General features: G+C 39.5%; 1 protein-coding gene and 1 non-coding gene across 3 annotated transcripts in view; one reads left to right on the forward strand and one right to left on the reverse strand.

The window, feature by feature from the left end:
* The window catches only part of RALGAPB (Ral GTPase activating protein non-catalytic beta subunit), a 116715-nt gene that overhangs the window by 18706 nt on the left and 78504 nt on the right, over positions 1-19505 (forward strand). For both annotated transcript variants that reach the window (XM_012803944.2, XM_012803945.2), the window contains exons 2-5: positions 2007-2222; positions 6343-6545; positions 11805-11968; positions 13463-13649. In XM_012803944.2, coding sequence (XP_012659398.1) covers positions 2037-2222; positions 6343-6545; positions 11805-11968; positions 13463-13649 — 740 coding nt within the window. In that variant the 5' untranslated portion in view covers positions 2007-2036. The remainder of the gene's footprint in view (positions 1-2006; positions 2223-6342; positions 6546-11804; positions 11969-13462; positions 13650-19505) is intronic.
* LOC111724498 lies at positions 4338-4441 on the reverse strand. Its single transcript, XR_002772794.1, has one exon. It is a non-coding gene; the product is annotated as a U6 spliceosomal RNA (small nuclear RNA).

The raw sequence follows: 19505 nt of genomic DNA on the forward strand, positions 1-19505 counted from the left end.
AGAGTCTCACTCTGTTGCCGGTAGAGTGCTGTGATGTCATCATAGTTCCCAGTGACCTGAAAATCTTGGGCTCAAGTGATCCTCTTGTCTCAACCTCCCAAGCAAATGGAACTACATGTGTGGGCCATGATGTGCGAGTGCTTATTTCCAAGCACCAAGATATCCTTAGGGGAATCCTTATGGAATATCCATGAGGAAACTGAGACAGTTTTTGTAGTCAGATGCATCTGTCCTTCCTTTGAGTTGTAGGTACCTCGTTAGATGCTAGTCCATATCTCCTGCCTTCACATTTTCAGGGAAAGTTCCAAAGGTGGAAGAATAGGTCACAAGATCCTCATAGGGTCACTGAATGTCATCTGGGCCCAGAGTTCCTCAGACTGCAAAAGAAGCTGAATAGATTAGGGCCAGGCAAGGTGGCTCATGCCTGTAACCCTAGCACTCTGGGAGGCCGATGCAGGTGGATTGCTTGAGCTCATGAGTTCAAGACCAGCCTGAACCAGAGTGAGACCCTGTCTCTAAAAATAGCCAGGCATTGTGGCAGGTGCCTGTAGTCCCAGCTACTTGGGAGGCTGAGGCAAGAAAATCACTTGAGCCCAAGAGTTTGAGGTTGCTGTGAGCTGTGATGCCATGGCATTCTACCAAGGGGGACAAAATGAGACTCTGTCTAAAAAAAAAAAGGAAGCTGAATAGATTGAATAGGATGGGAGAGGAAAAACAGAAGGAAAAGAAAAAGTGGCAGATTCCTATATATGGAAAGAAGAAAGAGTTTGGGACCAGATAGTGAATAGCTTACTCTCATGCTAAGGAGTTTGATTTTTTTTCTGTAAGTCCTCAAATGTCATCTCTTGAAATTTAATGTTTAGTGAGCTGGAATGAGGTTTTTCAGGATAAAATTAAACAATACTGGTCTCTTCCCAGTTTGAAGAAAAAGTAACTTAAAGGATAGATTAATTGAACCCATGTATTTTGCTTGAACTGCTAGCTGGGCAAGCAGATTTCAGAACAAGTGGAAAATGGAACTTAACAGAAATGAATTGGAAAGGACTAACTATCCTGATTCTTTCTATGAGTATGGGATTTATGGTTGTAATATTTATATTGCATTCATGTAGATTTGTTTTTTGCAAATGAAATTCCTCATTTGTGTGGTAGACTTAGATATCATTTCCTGGAGAGTGTACACCATAGGGAGAGGCAGTACATGCTATGGAGAGTATGTAGGATGAGGCTGGGTGGTACGTGTCATGGCTGAGAGCATAGGCCCTGGAGCCTAACAGATGTGGGTTCAAAACCTGGCTCTACCCTGTTAGAAGGTAAGTATGAAGCAAACCCCACTATGCCTTCATTTTTCATCTATTAAGCAATGGTAATATTACTGAATATTCATAGGGTTGTTACAGTGATTATGGACATGTGTATAATAAATGCTTACTAAGTGGCAGCTCTTAATATGTTTTCTAAAGAGCACTGTGACTTCCCAGTGTTCCATTAGAGATAGTTTGAGCACCACTATTGTGGTGAATGAAATCTTCTCAAAGAATTTTTAAGTCTGATTTGAGGGCATTGCTGAGAATTTGCGGAGATAACGTTTCTAGCACATAGTAGTACTTGGAAACTGTTGACTTTATGGAAAGTTTGGATCCTAGGGCTTTGTCTCCCCTTCCTATTCTCCCATGTTTTTCTTTCCCAGAATGGAGTACCCTTACACTGTGAGTGTCCAATATCTGATCATTTTGTTCCTTTACACAATGGCCATCTTCCCATCTCTGCTCCAGAGCTTGTGAGGGCTCTTTTGGGGAGAGTCTAAGAGAGCTGCTTCTCAGAGTCTACCTTCCTATCTAATCTCACCCTAAGGTTTTTGAACATTCCCACAGAGTTTTTTTCTGTCTTCTAAAGGGAATATGTTGATAGTTTTATCTTGCCATCTAGAGTAAATCTGCATTGTATTTATTTTTATTAATTTGCAGTAGTATATTTTGACATACATTTTTGTTTTATCTTTTCAGGTGCCATTTGGATAGTACTTTAGCGGCACAATGTACTCTGAGTGGAGGTCACTGCATTTGGTGATTCAGAATGATCAGGGCCATACCAGTGTGCTGCACAGCTATCCAGAGAGTGTTGGGCGAGAGGTGGCAAATGCTGTGGTCCGTCCTCTTGGGCAGGCGTTAGGTACCCCTTCAGTGGCTGGCAGTGAGAGTTTGTTAAAAACTGACAAAGAAGTAAGTGTTTCTTCATTTCATTCTATGGTATGAAAATGTGCATTTGTTAAGAATTTATAAACATTGTCTTTTTAATGGATTTCTGCCATTGTAGTGCATCTTCTCTCTTTTTTTTTTTAGGCCAGGGCTGGTTTTTTTGAACCCTCCACCTTTGGCATATGGGGCTGGCGCCCTACTCCTTTGAGCCACAGGCTCCGCCTGCATCTTCTCAATTTTGATCTATTTGAGTTGAGGGTACAGACTCAGAGTTTGTGGGGGTTTATAGGAATGGGTTATACACCGTTTTGCTGTTGGGACTTCTTACCAGCCATGCCCAGTTCTCCACTTGAGCTCAGTGTCTAGTCAGAGACTTTAGTGTCAGGCCCTTTCTCCTAAGCTCTAGGCACAGTCTTCTGATTTCCAATAGAGGTGTGTTTGGAAGGCCTCATTCCTATGTCAAGATGGCTCCTGTCTGAGGCCTATTTTATGTCAAGTCTTTTTACACATAATTAACTGAACTTCAGTTCTCCCATGTCTCTGCCTACCCTTGCCTGGCTTCCAGGTTTCAGAGTGTTGCAGAGCATCTCAGCCCTTCTGGCTGTGGGCCCAGGTAGGTGGGATTGTGTTTGCTGTTCTAAAGGTAGGGGCTCTTGGACCAGGTCTAGAATTGGTCCTTTGTTTGGGGGTCTAGGGGTCTGGGCTGCAGTTAAGTTGCCAGTGGGAAGTCATCAAAGAGTCCTGAAATGAGGTGCTACAGGAATTTTCTAGTATGAGTTTTGGCTAAGATGCAGGATTACAACTTGTGTTGAAGAAGCTCATGCAGCCTTTAGGTTTCATGTTTACTAAGACCTGTACCCTATTTCTCAGACCTTTGTTTTTTCTCTTTATTTTTTGGGTTCTCATGAAGGTGAGATTAGACTTAGATATAAGGTAATGCTCCTGCCTCAGCCATGGGTCACTGAAGGGTGAGGGCCCTCAGTCTGAGGAGCATTTTTCTCTCTTTAGAGAACCCTAGACTTGCCCCTAAGGACCAGCACTGGCCTTGGTGCTCGCCTCTTGGTGTGCCTGTAATCACTTGCCTTCTCCTGGGAAGAGATGGCACGTGGATAGACTGAGGTCTTCGGGTTCTGCTCTTGTTTATTCTCCTTTCCAGACCTCAAGAGGATATGAGAGAATAATCCTCGAATTTGCTATTCTCTAGAATTATAAAATTAAGCTACTGTGTGAAGATATCACCAAAGACCTCTCCTTTATCTTTCATCTAATAATTAGGGGCCTGCAACTTCTTTTAAAATACCTTCTCTTGGGTGGTTAAATGCAGCTATCCCCCTCCTCCAAATTTGTCACAGCTTCACTATGCTGTTACAGACTTTAACATTTACTAGCCTTAAACCTAAAGGTATTTTCTACCTTTAGCCTCTGTAGTTGTTTTTGAGCTTGACAAATTTAGTACGTGTATATGTTTTTAGACTCAACTTTGGTTTTAAGCTATTGAAGTCTTTTTTTTCTTCTTTCTTCTTTCTTTTTTTTCTTTTTGTTTGTGACAGAGTTTCTGTTGCCCTGGATAGAGTGTCGTGGCATCCTCATAGCTCATAGCAATCTCAAACTTTTGGGCTTGAGCAGTCCTCTTACTGCAGCCTCTTGAGTAGCTGGGACAATGCTGGGCTAGTTTTTCTATTTTCAGTAGCGATGGGGTCTTGTTCTTGCTCAGGCTGGTCTTTGACTCCTAAGTGCAAGGGATCCACCCACTTCGACTCCCAGAGTGCTAGAATTACAGGCCTGAGCCAACACACCTGGCCCTGTTGAAGTCTTTTTGAATCCTGAATTTTTAGCCCATAGGTTTGCCATCCATTTTATTTATTTATTTATTTAGACAGAGTCTCACTATGTCACCCCGTGTAGAGGACTGTGGCATCACAATTCATAGCAACCTCAAACTCCTGGGCTTAAGTGATTCTCTTGCCTCAGCCACCCCAAGTAGCTGGGACTCCAGGTGCCCGCCACAACGCCCAGCTATTTTTTGGTTGTAGTTATTGTTGTTTGGCAGGCCTGGGCTGGATTTGAACCTGCCAGCTCCAGTGTATGTGGCTGGTGCCCTAGATGCTGAGCTATAGGCACCGAGCCTACTTATTTCTTAAAAATATGAAACACTTCACAAATTTGTGTATCATCCTTGTACAGGAGCCATGCTAATCTTCTCTATATCATTCCAGTTTTAGTCATGGGCTGCCTAAGCAAGCAGTTGTCATCCTTTTTAGCTTTGTAATTTCTCCAGATGATCATGATGTATTTTTCTTTTAAGTTTAAATCTTAGCTATAATCCTAGCACTTTGGGAGGCCAAGGCAAAAGGATCTCTTGAGCCCAGGAGTTTGAGATTGCAGTGAGCTATGATGGTGCCACCACATTGTAGCCCAGGTAACAGAGCAAGACATTGTCTCAAAGAAAAATAAAATCTTTTTTTTTTTTTTTTTTTTGAGACAGCTGCCTCAAGCTGTCCCCCTGGGGAGAGCGCTGTGGCATCACAGCTCACAGCAACCTCCAACTCCTGTGCTCAAGTGAGTCTCCTGCCTCAGCCTTCCGAGCAGCTGGAATAGGCGCCTGCCACAATGCCCGGCTATTTTTTGGTTGCAGCCATCATTGTTGTTTGGCGGGCCCGAGCTGGATTCGAACCCGCCACCTTGGGTGTATGTGGCTGGTGCCTTAGCCACTTGAGCCACAGGCGCCGAGCCGGAAAAAAAAAAAAATCTTAATAGGGCCTTTAGCATTGCCACTGGGCACCTTTTTCCAAAATGATCTTGGTACATTAATCCAAATAATCTTGGTACATTACTGTGTCATGCAGTATTTTGACTAATAAATCTAGCCATTCTACTGTCCACTGGGCATATGTCTCTATCTTGTCCATAAAGATATCTGCATTTGTCCAGATTGCTTGCTGAAGCCCGGATACCTCTTTGCGAGGGAAGTCATTAATGGCATAGTGAGAATAGCTTAATGTTTCTAGCTTCCTTGTTGGAAGACCTGGGTTCCCATTTTCAGCTCTACCTTATATAAACCACTAACTTAGGCTAAATTGCTTAATCCTGCTAAACTTCAGTTTTCTTATGTATAAAGTAAGTACTATATAGTTTACCCTTTTTACATGGGGTTATTGTGATAGTTAGATGATATTTATGAAAGTGCTTCATAAAGCAAAAACTGTATATACAATTGTCAGCTCTCTAAATAGTAACCCTATTAATAAAGGAATGAAGCTTGTCCAGCATGATTTGATCTTTTTCAGCAAGCTGGTTCTCAGGGATTATGCTTCTGTTTTGTAAGTGTTCATTGATCATCTGCTTGTCTAAAATTTTTGTCTGGAATTTACTTAAACTTTTCAGTCCACAGTGTCTGGAATGTAGTTTCATCTTTTGTAAATTGGGCTATTTCTACTTCATCATAGTACTGTATTTTTTACTACTATACGTGGAGGTTCAGCAGTCTCTTAAGTTCTCTCAGCCCCTGGGATGTGATTCAGATGGGTCAGGAGGCTGGAACTCCTTTAGTGTAGCTAAGTGCCTTGTTAAGATCTTACTTAGCGTCAGTCCCTTCTTAACCTGTGTTTATTCTTCATTTTAAGTATTATTTTCTTTGGCAGGGAAAACAAGTGTAAAGTAAAAGTTAAACAGTTCATCTTCCTTCCTATTGTTTATTTCTGTTGCATAACCTGGAGATGGAATGTAACTGAATTTATTATGTATTTTATTTCCTAAATGTCACACATACCCATATACAAATTAAATGGAGAAAACAATCTGAAATTATCTGCACCCCCCCAGTCTCTCTGGAAAATTGAAATGACTCTTTTTAGTTCACAGAGCAAATAACATAATGTCTAAGGGGTAAAAGCCAGCCTATGCTTTATATTTAAAAATAAGTAATTTATTGTCTTCTTAGATCTTTTGCTTGGGAAATGTTGCATGAGTCTGGTTGACATGTGAAAAGTGCATCCTCTAGAATAAATTTGACATGTACATTGAGATGAATATACTGTCAATTTAGAGATTTTTGATAATAAAAAAGGTTAACATTCTAAATCAGTCTACTGAGCTATAGATAGGAATGTATAATAATTCTCTATGGATGTTTTATTTTGTTTAGGTAAAATGGACTATGGAAGTAATTTGCTATGGGCTGACTCTTCCGTTGGATGGAGAGACTGTAAAATACTGTGTTGATGTATACACAGACTGGATTATGGCTTTAGTGTTGCCGAAAGATTCTATTCCATTGCCAGTTATTAAAGAACCTAATCTATATGTTCAAAGTATACTAAAACACCTGCAAAATCTTTTCGTACCAAGGTAAGCTATACCTGTCTGGCCCATTATTAGGATCATAGCAAAATATTCATAAATGTTATTATTTTGTAGGGTCTGATTTCATTGTTAGTCTTAACAGGGACTTTACTCATTCAATTAAAGAGTGTATTAATATGAATGATAGGAGAGATGATGAACTTATATAATTGTATGCTAAGAGTTTTTAATAGGTATATGTTCTTTTTTTTTTTTTTTTTTTTTTGGAGACAGAACCTCACTTTGTTACCCTTGGTAGAGTGCTGTGGTATCATAGTTCACAGTAACCTCTTGGGCTTAAGCGATCCTCTTACCTCAGTTTTTCATTTTTAGTAGAGATGGGGTTTTATGCTTGCTCAGGCTGGTCTTGAACTCCTGAGCTCAGGCTATCCACCCACCTTGGCCTCCCAGAGTTCTAGGATTATAGGCATGAGCCACCATGCCTGGCCTTATATGTTCATTTTATAGTTTTTTGGCCTAGCTTCTACAATCTGATAGCTGTTTGATATTAAAATACTATGACATCTTTTCCTTCTCAAAAAAACGTACTTTTGCCTATCATAATTTTTGCCTTAAGTAAAAGACAACCAGCCTTCTACCTTAAAATGAATCTTTCTCATAAGAGAATGGAGAAATTTGAAATTGTTATTAAATTTGTGGTAAGCCAAAAGAGTGCTCTTAATGGATTGTTAATGATTTTATTTCTTTCTTCTGAGGCAGGGGCCTTAATATCATAATGTAAGATTATCTGTCTTATTTGTGCTTAAATTTTATTTTCTGATTGTAAAAGAATTGCGTGTCATTGTAAAGATTTTGAGAAATATAGAAAAGAATGGGCTGGGTGCAGTGGCTTGTACCTGTAATCCTATCACTCTGAGAGGCTGAGGTGGATCACTTGAGCTGAGGAGTTTGAGACTAGCCTGAGCAAGAGCAAGACCCTGTCCCTTCTAAAAACAGAAAAATTGCTGAGTTTGGTGGTGGGCGCCAGTAGTCCCAACTACTTGGGAGGCTGAAGCAGGAGGATTGCTTGAGCTCAGAAGTTTGAGGTTGTTGTGAGTGAGGCTGATGCCAGGACAACAGAGCAAGATTCTGTCTCAAGAAAAAAGAAAAGAGTAGAGAAGAAAGCATTAGTTTCCTACCTGTTTGTGAAGATCTGTTTTTAGCCATGTTTTATGCCTGTGAAAGAGGCAGTGGGACTTGTCTCTTTTTGGAAAAGTTCTCGTTTTGGTCTGTCAGATGGGGAGGGATCTTGAAAACTAGCACTGTAAACTTTAACTTCCTGAATATAGAAGGACGATGACTTTGGAATCTCTGAATGAAAAAAAAGAAACCTCCATTAAGAAGTCTGGTTGTCAGTTTAGGTGTAAACAACTTACCTTGCTTGAAATGCCTGCTGTAATTTTGCCCCTAAAGAGTCTAGATGCTGCTAATTCTGCATGAACCCTGCTCTTTAGTCAGGCTCATAAATTAAACATTTTGCTGGGATTGACTTCTTGAAGATCTTTCCCATCATCATCTGTCTTCTCTTTTCTCCATCTCCGGGTTGTCCACAGTTCACTATTATTAGCCATCTTAAATTCTGCCTTGCAAGAAGTCTTACCTGACCACCCACCCAGACCCACAATGATCACACCTTCTCTAAACCCATATGGTACTTCCTGTATCACTTTTGTATCTCTTACTGTTTTATTGCTTATCTTTTAAAATGTATGTTTCCTGGCCAGGCACGGTGGTGCATGCCTGTAGTCCTAGCACTCTGAGGTGCCTAGGCCAGTAGATTGCTTGAGCTTAGGAGTTTGAGACCAGCCTGAGCAAGAGTGAGACACCTGTTTCTGCTAAAAGTAGAACAACCAACTGGGCATGGTGGCAGGCACCTGTAGTCCTAGTTACTTGGGAGGCTGAGGCAAGAGTATTGCTCAGGCCTAGGAGTTTGAGGTTGCTATGAGCTGTGACGCCACAGCACTCTACCAGGGCAGCAGAGTGAGACTCTGCTCAAAAAAAAAAAAAGTTTTCCTTTCCCCATCTAACCAACTTGAGAGCAGATACTGGGTTTCCATAGTACCTAGTATGGTACTTGTATTACTAAAGATGGGAATTAAGTGCTTGTTGCTTATATTTATTGATTTTAAATAGAAATAATAGGAAATGTTTGGCAGTATTAGCATGTTGTTTATAGGTAAGCAAGTTCTTTTGTAATGGTATAATAGCTTTAAAGCTTTCTTGTCATCCCATTTAGACTAATTTTTAGGGTTTTTTCTTTTTGCTTAGGACAGTCTTATGAGTGGTATGGTCACTATGTCTCTTTCCCCATTGTACCCTATTACATCTCATTGCTCAGTTAATTTGTATTGATGAAAAAACCTAATGGCCAGGGTGGGGCCTGTGGCTCAAAGGAGTAGGACACTGGCCTCATATACCGGAGGTGCAGGTTCAAACCCGGCCCCAGTCAAAAACTGCAAAAAAGAAAAAAGAAAACCTAATAGCCTTTGAGTTAACTAGGCTTTTGCTTTTACTTTTATCTTTTGCAAAACATGACTATCATATAAATTGTTTGTTCTACTCTTTGATAATTAGCTTGTTTTCTCCAAAGTGTATATTTATATGGGTTAGTAAATTTTGAGAGGGTATAGAACTTGCCCAGTAATGTCTTAAGAAGATTTGCTGAATATTTTCAATGTTAAGTATTGGTGTTATGATCTTATCTCCAGTTATTTGAAATTGCAGTTATTCATTTTTTTCAACTAAGTTTACTTATTTAGTTGGTTTTCTAAGAAGTAATGCTCAAAATAGAGGAAACTACCTTTACCATTTTAAATCTAGAGATTAAGTCAGAGTAGATGTAACCTTTTTCTTTTTAGAGACAGGGTCTTGCTTTGTCACCCTCAGTAGAGTGCTGTGGTGTCATAGCTCACAGCAACCTCCAGTTCTTAGGCTTAGGCGATTCTCTTGCCTCAGCTTCTCAAGTAGCTGGGACTACACAATGCCTGGCTATTTTTTGTTGTTGTTGTTGTTGCAGTTTGGCCGGGACTGGGGTTGAACCCGCCACCCTCGGTATATGGGGCCAGCGCCCTACTCACTGAGCCACAGGCACTGCCCAGATGTAACCTTTTTCTTTTGCCCATCAGTTTGATTTTTTTCATAATTGAGTGAATAGTGAACCATTTTTTTAAAAATTAAGATTTTAATTGTTCAAATATATAGTACTTTGAAAAAACATATTGTTCTAAATCAGCAATTGGTAAACTTTTTATGTAAAGAGCCAGATATTTAGTATTTTGGGCTTTATGGGCAATATGGTGTCACAGTTACTCAGCTCTGCTGGTATGGCATCAAAGCTGCCAGCTATAGACAGTATGTAAATGAATGAACATGACTATGTTCCAATAAAACGTTACTTACACAGATGGCAGGCCAGACTTGACATATTGGCCATAGTTCACCAGCCTTTGTTTTAAAGTAGTTTTTCTTAAGATCACAAGTTACTCTTTAAAAAAATTGGGGGGAAAGGAAAATCTCTGATATTTAGACTTTTCCTGTTTATTTTTATGTAAAGGTTACCTTATTTCTCTTAGCTTTAGAAACTTGGACCCTTCTCCTGAATTTAGGCCTTCTGAGTGAGGAGGATCCTCAGCATCCAAGGAGCAGGTATTTCCTTTCCTGCCACTGGGCAGGTACCTGGAAATTGTGGGTAGGCCTAGGTTACCATGTGGGAGCAAACAGTGTTACTGCCAGCTTGGAAGAGTGCCAGTTCCAGGGCCACTAATGGTATTTTTATTTTTTATTCTGGGCTTTCTCTTATATGCCTAATTGAAGTTTGGGGCTATTATGTAGCTTATTTTCTTTCAAGTAAATCAGAGCAACAGACACAAAACTGAACCTCACAGTTTTCTGCAGACTAGATTCACCTTTAACTAAATGTGGAACATCTTCCTGTTCTTGAAGGTGCTTGGTTTTTCCTAGGCAATTATTTTATCATTTTTCTTTAGGTCTGACTTCTTTAGGGAAAACTTTAGTAGTGTCATTTACTTGCAACTTTAGGGTAAGTGTCCAGTTTTCTGGGTCATACCCTAGAATCTGAGAATCTCTATTCTAAGATTGGGGTGAGGGTTCTAAGGTCAATCTCTTCATTTTCTGGAATTTCTTGAGAAGGCTCTAAGACTCCTTACTCTGATTTAGGCAGGTTTCTATTAGTTGTGACAAATTACAATGTATAGAAACTGGGCTTAAAGATTTATTTTAATAACATTGGGTACTTGTCTGAGGTTTCACCTAAGAAGTCTGGAGGCCATCTCACCGTTTGCTAATATAGTGAGTTTTCCACTATTCTCAAAATAGTCAGTGGTTCATTTCATCTTCCTCTTCAATCCTAGCCACAATGCTTTGATCTATTTGATAGATTGCCCTTCTTTATGAGATTTCCCTTTGAAAAAAAATGGTCTTGTAGACTAAAGAGAGTTTTGAAACTAGCAGGGGTATCCAACTGTGGCCCACAGATGGCTTTGAATGTTTATTGAAGAGTTCGTGTTGGGCCACATATTAAATACACAAACACTAATGAAAGCTGATGAACAAAAAAGGTCCATGCATAATTTTCGTGATACCTACCACCACAGATAAGCATTCATATCTAGCCATGGGCTGTGGTTGCACATCCCTGTGGGTATCTTGGGAACCTTTGGAGCACACATGTTTGGTTATGTTGCCTTTTTTATTAGAGCAGCAGAGGGAGATACTCATTTCTGAGGCAATACCTACCTGCCTCTTCAATCTTGGAGACTTGTTAGGCTATCCCATTGAGCCAGTAGGCTCTTGTTTAGCAGAATTTGCTTTGGGGAAATATGAGCTTTGTGAAATCACATGCAGAATTCTTGTGAATGTATGTTTAACAAAACTTCAAAAGAAGCCATTCAAGTTCAGAGCAGGTGGGGTAGCTATACGTGTTTACTCATTCAGCAGACACCCGTTGAGTGCCTGCTGTTATATGTTAGGCACATTTTAGACATAGAAACTCCAAAAGTGAAGTTCACGTCTAGTATTCCTTCTTTTCTCCCAGAAGCTTTCCACATTCTCAGGAATGCTAGGTTGACATCTGAGAGTGCCAAAGAAGTAGCTGTAGAGTGAAGTGGGTGTGTCTAGCTCTCTCTGCTGACACTGTTAGGGAACTTCTCAGACCACTGCTTGCTGCATCCTAAATCACCTGTCTTTAAGCTGTTGCTATCTCTTCTCCAGGTTTGTTACTGATATCTGTCTATCTGTCTTCTTCAGACAGGAACAGGGTTCCAGTCAGATCCGACTATGCTTACAGGTCCTGAGAGCCATTCAGAAACTGGCCCGTGAGTCATCTATCATGGCCCGAGAAACCTGGGAAGTCTTACTGTTGTTTCTTCTGCAGATTAATGACATACTTCTGGCCCCGCCAACTGTTCAAGGTTTGTTTATTTTTCTAATTTATTTCTGAGCTTCAAATATAGTTCATCTTTCAACTCAATGATAGAGTGATTGGGGATTTAAAATTTGACATGACAGTTTACAAGCCAAGGTTAATAATTTTTAGAATGGAAACCTTCAAAAGCTATAAACCCTCAATATAACTACAGCACCAATGAACTTATTTTACTAAACTAAGTCATGATTTTGTTAATGTAGGAAGGAGCTGAGTGAATTATGCATGTTTGATAATGACAGGAACTGTAGCCCATTTAGTATATTAGCATAGAGCCTGTATAAGAAACAACTAATTAAATTAGAGCCTATGGATAATACACCTCATTACAAAGTAGTTATTAAAGTAGGATCTGAAAACTTGATAGTGATGGGACGTATTTCACTCAGCAAAAGAAGTTCACTCTAAAGTCTTTATGTGGTCTATTTGGAAATATACCAGTGTAACATTCATTAGCTAGTCATTAAGAAGCTTTCAGTTTTATAAGAAGCCCTGCTTTGTGTGTTATAGCACAGTGTACAGGAGCTACAGGTTGATCATGTAGTTGTAAGTTCCCTTGTTTATTCATTCATCTGTGTACTCTCTCTACTGACACTCTTACTGAGTGCAGTGTCCAGAATTTTAGTGTGAGAAGGAACCCCATAATAGGAGTAGTCTGTCTGGTTTTGACAGTAGCTGGCCATTGATTAATTGGCTTTTTGCTACTCACTCCTCATTCCAGGGATCTCAACAGCATGAGGTAGGCAGTACATCCCCTTCTGGAGTTCTTTGTTGTTGAAACTTTGATTGTACTCATTTGAAACACATGTCCTTACAACTTTTCCTACTAGTTCCAACTTTGCCTTCTGGAACTATGAAGGGTAAAGACCACTGCTGTTGTTCCTCCTGGTTCCAGGGCTTGTAACAGAGGAAAGGCTCTGTTTTCGTGGTTAAGTCTCTGTCCTGCCCAGTACCAGTCCGTCTGCTCCTGTATTTGTCTCTGTCTTTCCCTTGAAGGGTGGCTTTTAAAAACACCTGGAGCATTTTATGGCATAGTTTGGTGGTAGAAAGACCTGGATGTTTGTTTTGATTCCTGCTGGCTACGTGAACCTGCCCATACTGCAGAATTAAGAGGATTATGTGAGGTCATATGTGTGAACTACTTGGCACAGAAAATAGTCACTCACTCATCACAGGCACTCATCCTTTTCCTTCTCTCCTGGTTGCCTCTGTCCTCTTGCTTGGAAGTTGAAGATCTTCAGTAAAAGCTGAGCAGGACCATTTGAAAACTTTCAAAGTAATAATTTGTTGATGTATCCATGATTTTCTTCTCAGGAACTACTAAGAATCACTTTTCTTTTTTACTATTAAGTGATTATTTCAAAGTCAAAACTTAACATTGCAGTTATTTTAATTTTTTCTACCTCTCCTAACTCAGTGAATTAAAGATTCTATTTTTAAAATAAGTTTGCCAAAGATATATTTTCTTTTTATTGGAAAGGTGGCATTGCTGAGAATCTAGCAGAGAAGTTGATTGGTGTTCTCTTTGAGGTGTGGTTACTAGCGTGTACTCGGTGCTTCCCAACACCTCCGTACTGGAAAACAGCCAAGGAAATGGTGGCTAACTGGAGGCACCACCCGGCAGTGGTGGAGCAGTGGAGCAAAGTCATCTGTGCTCTCACTTCCAGGTAGGTTGTCATCATTGACTTGCCTGCCTTCACCTGACTAACCTTAAGAACTGTTCCCTGGTTTTGTGTCTTTCTGGGATTCATGAAATATATTATAAAAAGCCTAGGTCTGTTATTACTACACTTTAGATATAGAATTAAGCTACTTTAAAAAAATAGAGAAATAGGCTGGGGTGGCTTATGCCTATAATTCTAGCACTCTGGGAGGCCAAGGTGGGTGGACCACCCTGAGCAAGAGTAAGACCCCCCCTCTCTACTAAAAATAGTAAGACTATCTGGGTGTTTTGGCGGGCACCTGTGGTCCCAGCTATGTGGGGAGACTGAGGCAAGAGAATCGCTAGAGCCCAAGAGTTTGAGGTTGCTGTCAGCTGTTATGCCATAACACTCTACTCAGGGCAACAGAGTAAGACTCTCTCTGAAAAACAAACAAAACAAACAACAACAACAACAACAAAAAAAAAACAGTGAAAAAAATATTAAAAAGTAGATGAAATGGTTTAGCTAATGCCTTGTCTAAAATCTTTCAGAATAATCAAGTGTTTTTGAGAAGCAGATTCTATACCCTACTGCCCCCAAAAATCTCACTTTTACTTTTGATTGTTGAAATATGTATGATCATTATTTTAAAAAAACAAGCCACAGAAAGGTATAACAGAAAAAGTTAAGTTTTAAGAAATCCTGCACGTGCGCTCTCCCTCTCTATATTTACATAAATGAGATCGTGTTATCTATGCTACTTTATAGCCAAAGGCAGTTTTTTATAATAATAATTGTACTTTTTAAAAATCATTTATGTATAAGATCACTATTCACTATTCTATGAGTAACCTGTTTGGTACATTTTTTTCAGACCTGTTTTTCATTTCAACCCTACATATTTTAATATATAGGCATACCTCTTTTTATTATACTCTATTATATTGTGTGTTTTACAAATTGAAAGCTTGTGGCAGCCCTACCTCAAGCGAGTCTACTGGTGCCATTTTTATAATAGCATGTATTCACTTTTGTGTCTCTGTATTACATTTTGGTGATTCTTGCATTTTTCATACTTTTTCATTATGATTATATCTGTTACAGTGATCTGTGATCTTTGATATTACCAATGTAATTGTTTTGGAGTGTCCTGAATCACTCCCATGTAAAACAGTGAACTTAATTGATTAGTCTTATATGTCTTCTGACTGCTCAACAGCTAGTGGTTTGCCTATCTCCCTCTTCTAGGGCCTCCTGAATCCCTGAGACACAATGATGTTGGAATTAGTCCGATTAAGAACCTTACAGTGGCCTCTAAGTATTCAAGTAAAGTGAAGAATTGCATGTCTCTCACTTTAAATCAAAAGCTCAAAATGATTAAGCTTTGTGAGGAATGTGTGTGAAAAGTTGAGGTAGGCTGGAAGCTAGGCCTACAGCACCAGTCAAATGTGAGTGCAAATGAAAAGTTCTTCAAGAAAATTAAAAATGCCACTCTAGTGTACACAGGAAAGTCAAACAGCCTTATTAGTAATATGGAAAAAGTTTGGTCTAGATAGAAGATCCAATCCGCTACAGTGTCCCTGAAGCCATGACCTTAAGTCACTCTTCAATTCTGTGATGGCTGAGAGGTGAAGCTGCACAAGAAGAGTTTGAAGCTAGCAGAGGATGGTTCATGAGGTTTAAGGAGAGAAGCTGTCTCCTTAACATGAAAGTGTAAGGTGTGAAGTATCAAGTGCTTATGTGGAAGTTGTAGCAAGTTATCCAGAAGATTTAGCTAAGAATATTGATGAAAGGCTTGGCCCCTGTGGTTCAATCAGCTAAGGTGCCAGCTGCATACACCTGAGCTGGCCGGTTCAAATCCAGCCCGGGCTTGGCAAACAACAATGACAACTGCAACCAAAAAAAAAAAAAAAATAGCTGGGCCTTGTGGCGGGTGCCTATATGGGAGGCAGAGGCAGGAGAATTGCTTGAGCCCAGGAGTTGGGGGTTGCTGTGAGCTGTGATGCCAGCATTCTACCCAGGGCAACAGCTTGAGGCTCTGTCTAAAAAAAAGGAATATTGATGAAAGTGGCTTCACTGAACAACCAATTTTTAGTATAGATGAGACATCCTCTATTGGAAAAAGATGACATCTAGGATTTTTATAGCTAGAGAGATGTCAGTACCTTGCTTCAGAGGACAGGCTGACTCTTTTAGGGGCCAATGCAGCTGGTAATTAAGTTGAAGTCAATGCTCATTTACCCATTTTGAAAATCAGAAAATCACCCTTCAGAATTGCTAAATCTTCTCTGCCTGTGCTCTGTAAATGGAAGACCAAAGCCTTGACAACAGAATGTCTGTTTACAGCATGTTTGCTGAGTATTTTAAGCCCACTGTTGAGACCTTCTGCTTAAAAAAAGATCCCTTTCAAAATATTCCTGTTCATTGACAGTCTATCCAGTCACCCAAGAGTTCTAATGGTGATATACAAGATGAATGTTTTCATAGGTGCTAATAGACATCCATTTTCCAGCCCATAGAGCAAAGAGTAATTTTGACTTTCAAGTTTTATCATCTAAGAAATATAGTTGGCCCTTGAATAACATGGATTTGAACTGTATGGGTTCATTTATTCTTGGATTTTTTTCAATAAATATATTGGAAAAATGTTTGGAGATTTGCAGCTATTTGAAAAACTTGCAGATAAACTGTGTAGCCTAGAAATACTGAAAAAATTAAGAAAAAGGTACGTCGTCAATGCATAAAATAGATATAGATACTATTATACACAAATCTATTATACAAAGTTAAAATTTATTAAAACGTATGCACTAAATAAAAGTTTAAATTTATTAAAACAGACTGTACATGGCACCATTTGCAGTTATGCAATGTAAACAACATGTAAAGAAATATAAACAAAGATGTAGTATTAAATCATAACTGCTCAAAATTAACTACAGTACATGCTGTACTACTGTAATAATTTCGTAGCCACCTCCTGTTGCTGTTTCAGGGAGCTCAAATGTAGCCGATAGTTGCTTAAAATGCCATGTGATGCTAATTATCTCAGTGTGAACAATTCATCTCTCTAGTAAATTGCGTATCATGGTAAAAAAGCGATCTTTGTGGTTTGGGGGTATTTTTCTTTGTGTTAGTGCAATAAACCTTGAATCAGTAACACTATAGGATCCATATGAAGTGCCACTAGTGATGCTGAAAGCAAATTCATGACATTACAAGAAAAAGTTGAATTGCTTGATATGCATGATAGATTGAGGTCTGCAGCTGCAGTTACCTGTCATTTCAGACAGATGATTCATCTTGTAAACAGATGATTTAAACTTATGGTATCAATAAATATAGTACTGTAAATATATTTTCTTTTTCTTATGACTTGCAGTAGCTATTCACAGGTGTGATCATAGTGTACTGCAGCCTTGAACTCCTGGGCTGAAGACATCCTCTTGCTTCAGCCTCCCAAGTAGCTGAGCATATAGGCATATGTCACCACACCTGGCATTTCCTTATGATTTTCTTAAGAACATTTTCTTTTCCCTAGCTTATTATATTATAAGAATGTAGGGTGTATTTTATATGTTTATATTAAGATACAAAATATATGTTAGTTGATTATGTTATAGATAAGGCTTCTGGTCAAAAGTAGGCTATTAGGGGCGGCGCCTGTGGCTCAGTGGGTAGGGCGCCGGCCCCATATGCCGAGAGTGGCGGGTTCAAACCCAGCCCCGGCCAAACTGCAACAAAAGAAATAGCTGGGCATTGTAGCGGATGCCTGTAGTCCCAGCTACTTGGGAGGCTGAGGCAAGAGAATAGCCTAAGCCCAAGGAGTTGGAGGTTGCCATGAATTGTGACATTATGGCACTCTACTGAGGGTTAATAAGTGAAACTCTGCCTCCAAAAAAAAAAAAAAGTAGGCTATTAGTAGTTAAGGGTTTAAGGAGTCAGAAGTTATATGTGCAGTTCTGACTTTGTAGAGGTTGACATACCTCATCCCCGTGTTGTTCAGGGATTAACTATACATTTTATGAGGCTATAACTGCTGTAGGTTGTGATTCCTCTGATGGATCTAGACAAAATAAATTGAAAACCTGGAAAGGAGTCATCATTCTAGATGCCATTAAGAATATTCATGACTCATGGGAAGAGGTCAGAATATCAATATTAACAGGAGTTTGGGTGTTAATGTTTGGATGACTTTAAGGGGTTCAAGATTTTAGTGGAAGAAATAACTGCTGATGTGGTGGAAGTAGCACGAGAATTAGAATTAGAAGTGGCACCTGAAGATGTGACTAAATTGCTGCAATCTCATAATAAAACAAATAGATAAGGAATTGTTAATTGCTTCTTATAGATGAGCAAACAAGTTTCTTGAGATGGAATCTACTCCTTTGTGCCATGGGTGCCGCCCAAGATTATTAGTAATCTTAATAGTTAAGATTTTTTCTTTTTTGCAGTTTTTGGCCAGGGCTGGGTTTGAACCTGCCACCTTCAGCATATGGGGCCAGTGCCTTACTCCTTTGAGCCACAGGCGCCGCCCAATAATTAAGATTATTTTTGAGAAAATTGACTTCAACTTTGGAGAAAGTTCTACTGTAGGTAAAATGCTATCAAACAGCATCACATGACACAGAAAAACTCATGAAAGGAAGAGTAAATTGATGTGACAAACCATGGTTATCTTATTTGAAGAAACTGCTATAGGCGGCTAAGGCGCCAGCCACATACACCTAAGCTGGCAGGTGTTCCAGTCCAGCCTGGGCCTGCCAAACAACAATGATGGCTGCAACTAAAAAATAGCCAGGCATTGTGGCAGGCACCTGTAGTCCCAGCTACTTGGGAGGCAGAAGCAGGAGAATCGCTTGAGCCCAGGAGTTGGCTGTTGCTGTGAGCTGTGATGCCATGGCACTCTACCCAGGGGGACAGCTGAGGCTCTGTCTCAAAAAAAAAAGAAAGGAAGAAACTGCTGCAGCCACCCCAACTTTCAGCAAGCACCTCCCTGATTAGTCAGTAGCTATCAACATCAAGGCAAGACCCTCCACTGGAAAAAAATGACAACTTGCTGAAGGCTCAGGTGATCCTTAGTATTTGTTAGCAATAAAGTATATATATTGATTGTTTTAAATGTTTGGTATAATTTATTGATCATCATCCAGTTCCTCCAAAAGGGTTCTTCTGCATTTTTCCAGCCCCCTTTTACTCAGTTCACTGCCAGCAGTATCCCAATTACCGAATCCTTTCCAGTCTTTTAGGTGACTTACGTTTTGATTCTGATCTAGTTCTTTTTTTTTTTTTTAACACATAGTGCTATTGCATACTAAATAAATTACAGTAATAGTGTAAAAGTAAGTTTAATATGTGCTGGGAAACCAAAAAAATTCATGTGCTTGCTTTGTTGTAGTATTTGGAACTTGAACCTGAATTATCTCCCACATATGCCTGTAAAATGCTAGATCTAGATAAGGAATCTTTTAATAACATGATTATAATACTCTTGCCACACCTAAAGATGTTCTTACATATCAACCGGTTAGTGTTCAAATTTCCCTGTATAGTCAGCCTTCTGTATTCATGGGTTTTACGTCCATGGATTCAACTAACCTGAGGTCAAGAATATTCAGAAAAAGAATTCCATTAAGTTCCAAAAAGAAAAACTTGAATTTGCTGTGTACTGACTACTGCATTGAATCCATATGAATATATGAATTTTATTAGCTGTTATAAATAACTTAGAGATGATTTGGAGTATATAGGAGTATGTGTGTAGGTTCCATTTTGTTTAAGGGACTTGAGCATCTGTGGATATTGGTACCTGAGGGATTTCCTACATGAATCCTCCACTACGAGGGACCTATAGGTTTCCACTTTTTTTTTTTTTTTTTT

This window comes from Otolemur garnettii, unplaced genomic scaffold, assembly GCF_000181295.1.
Source record: "Otolemur garnettii isolate 467f Iridium unplaced genomic scaffold, OtoGar3 scaffold00023, whole genome shotgun sequence".
Lineage (NCBI taxonomy): Eukaryota > Metazoa > Chordata > Mammalia > Primates > Galagidae > Otolemur > Otolemur garnettii.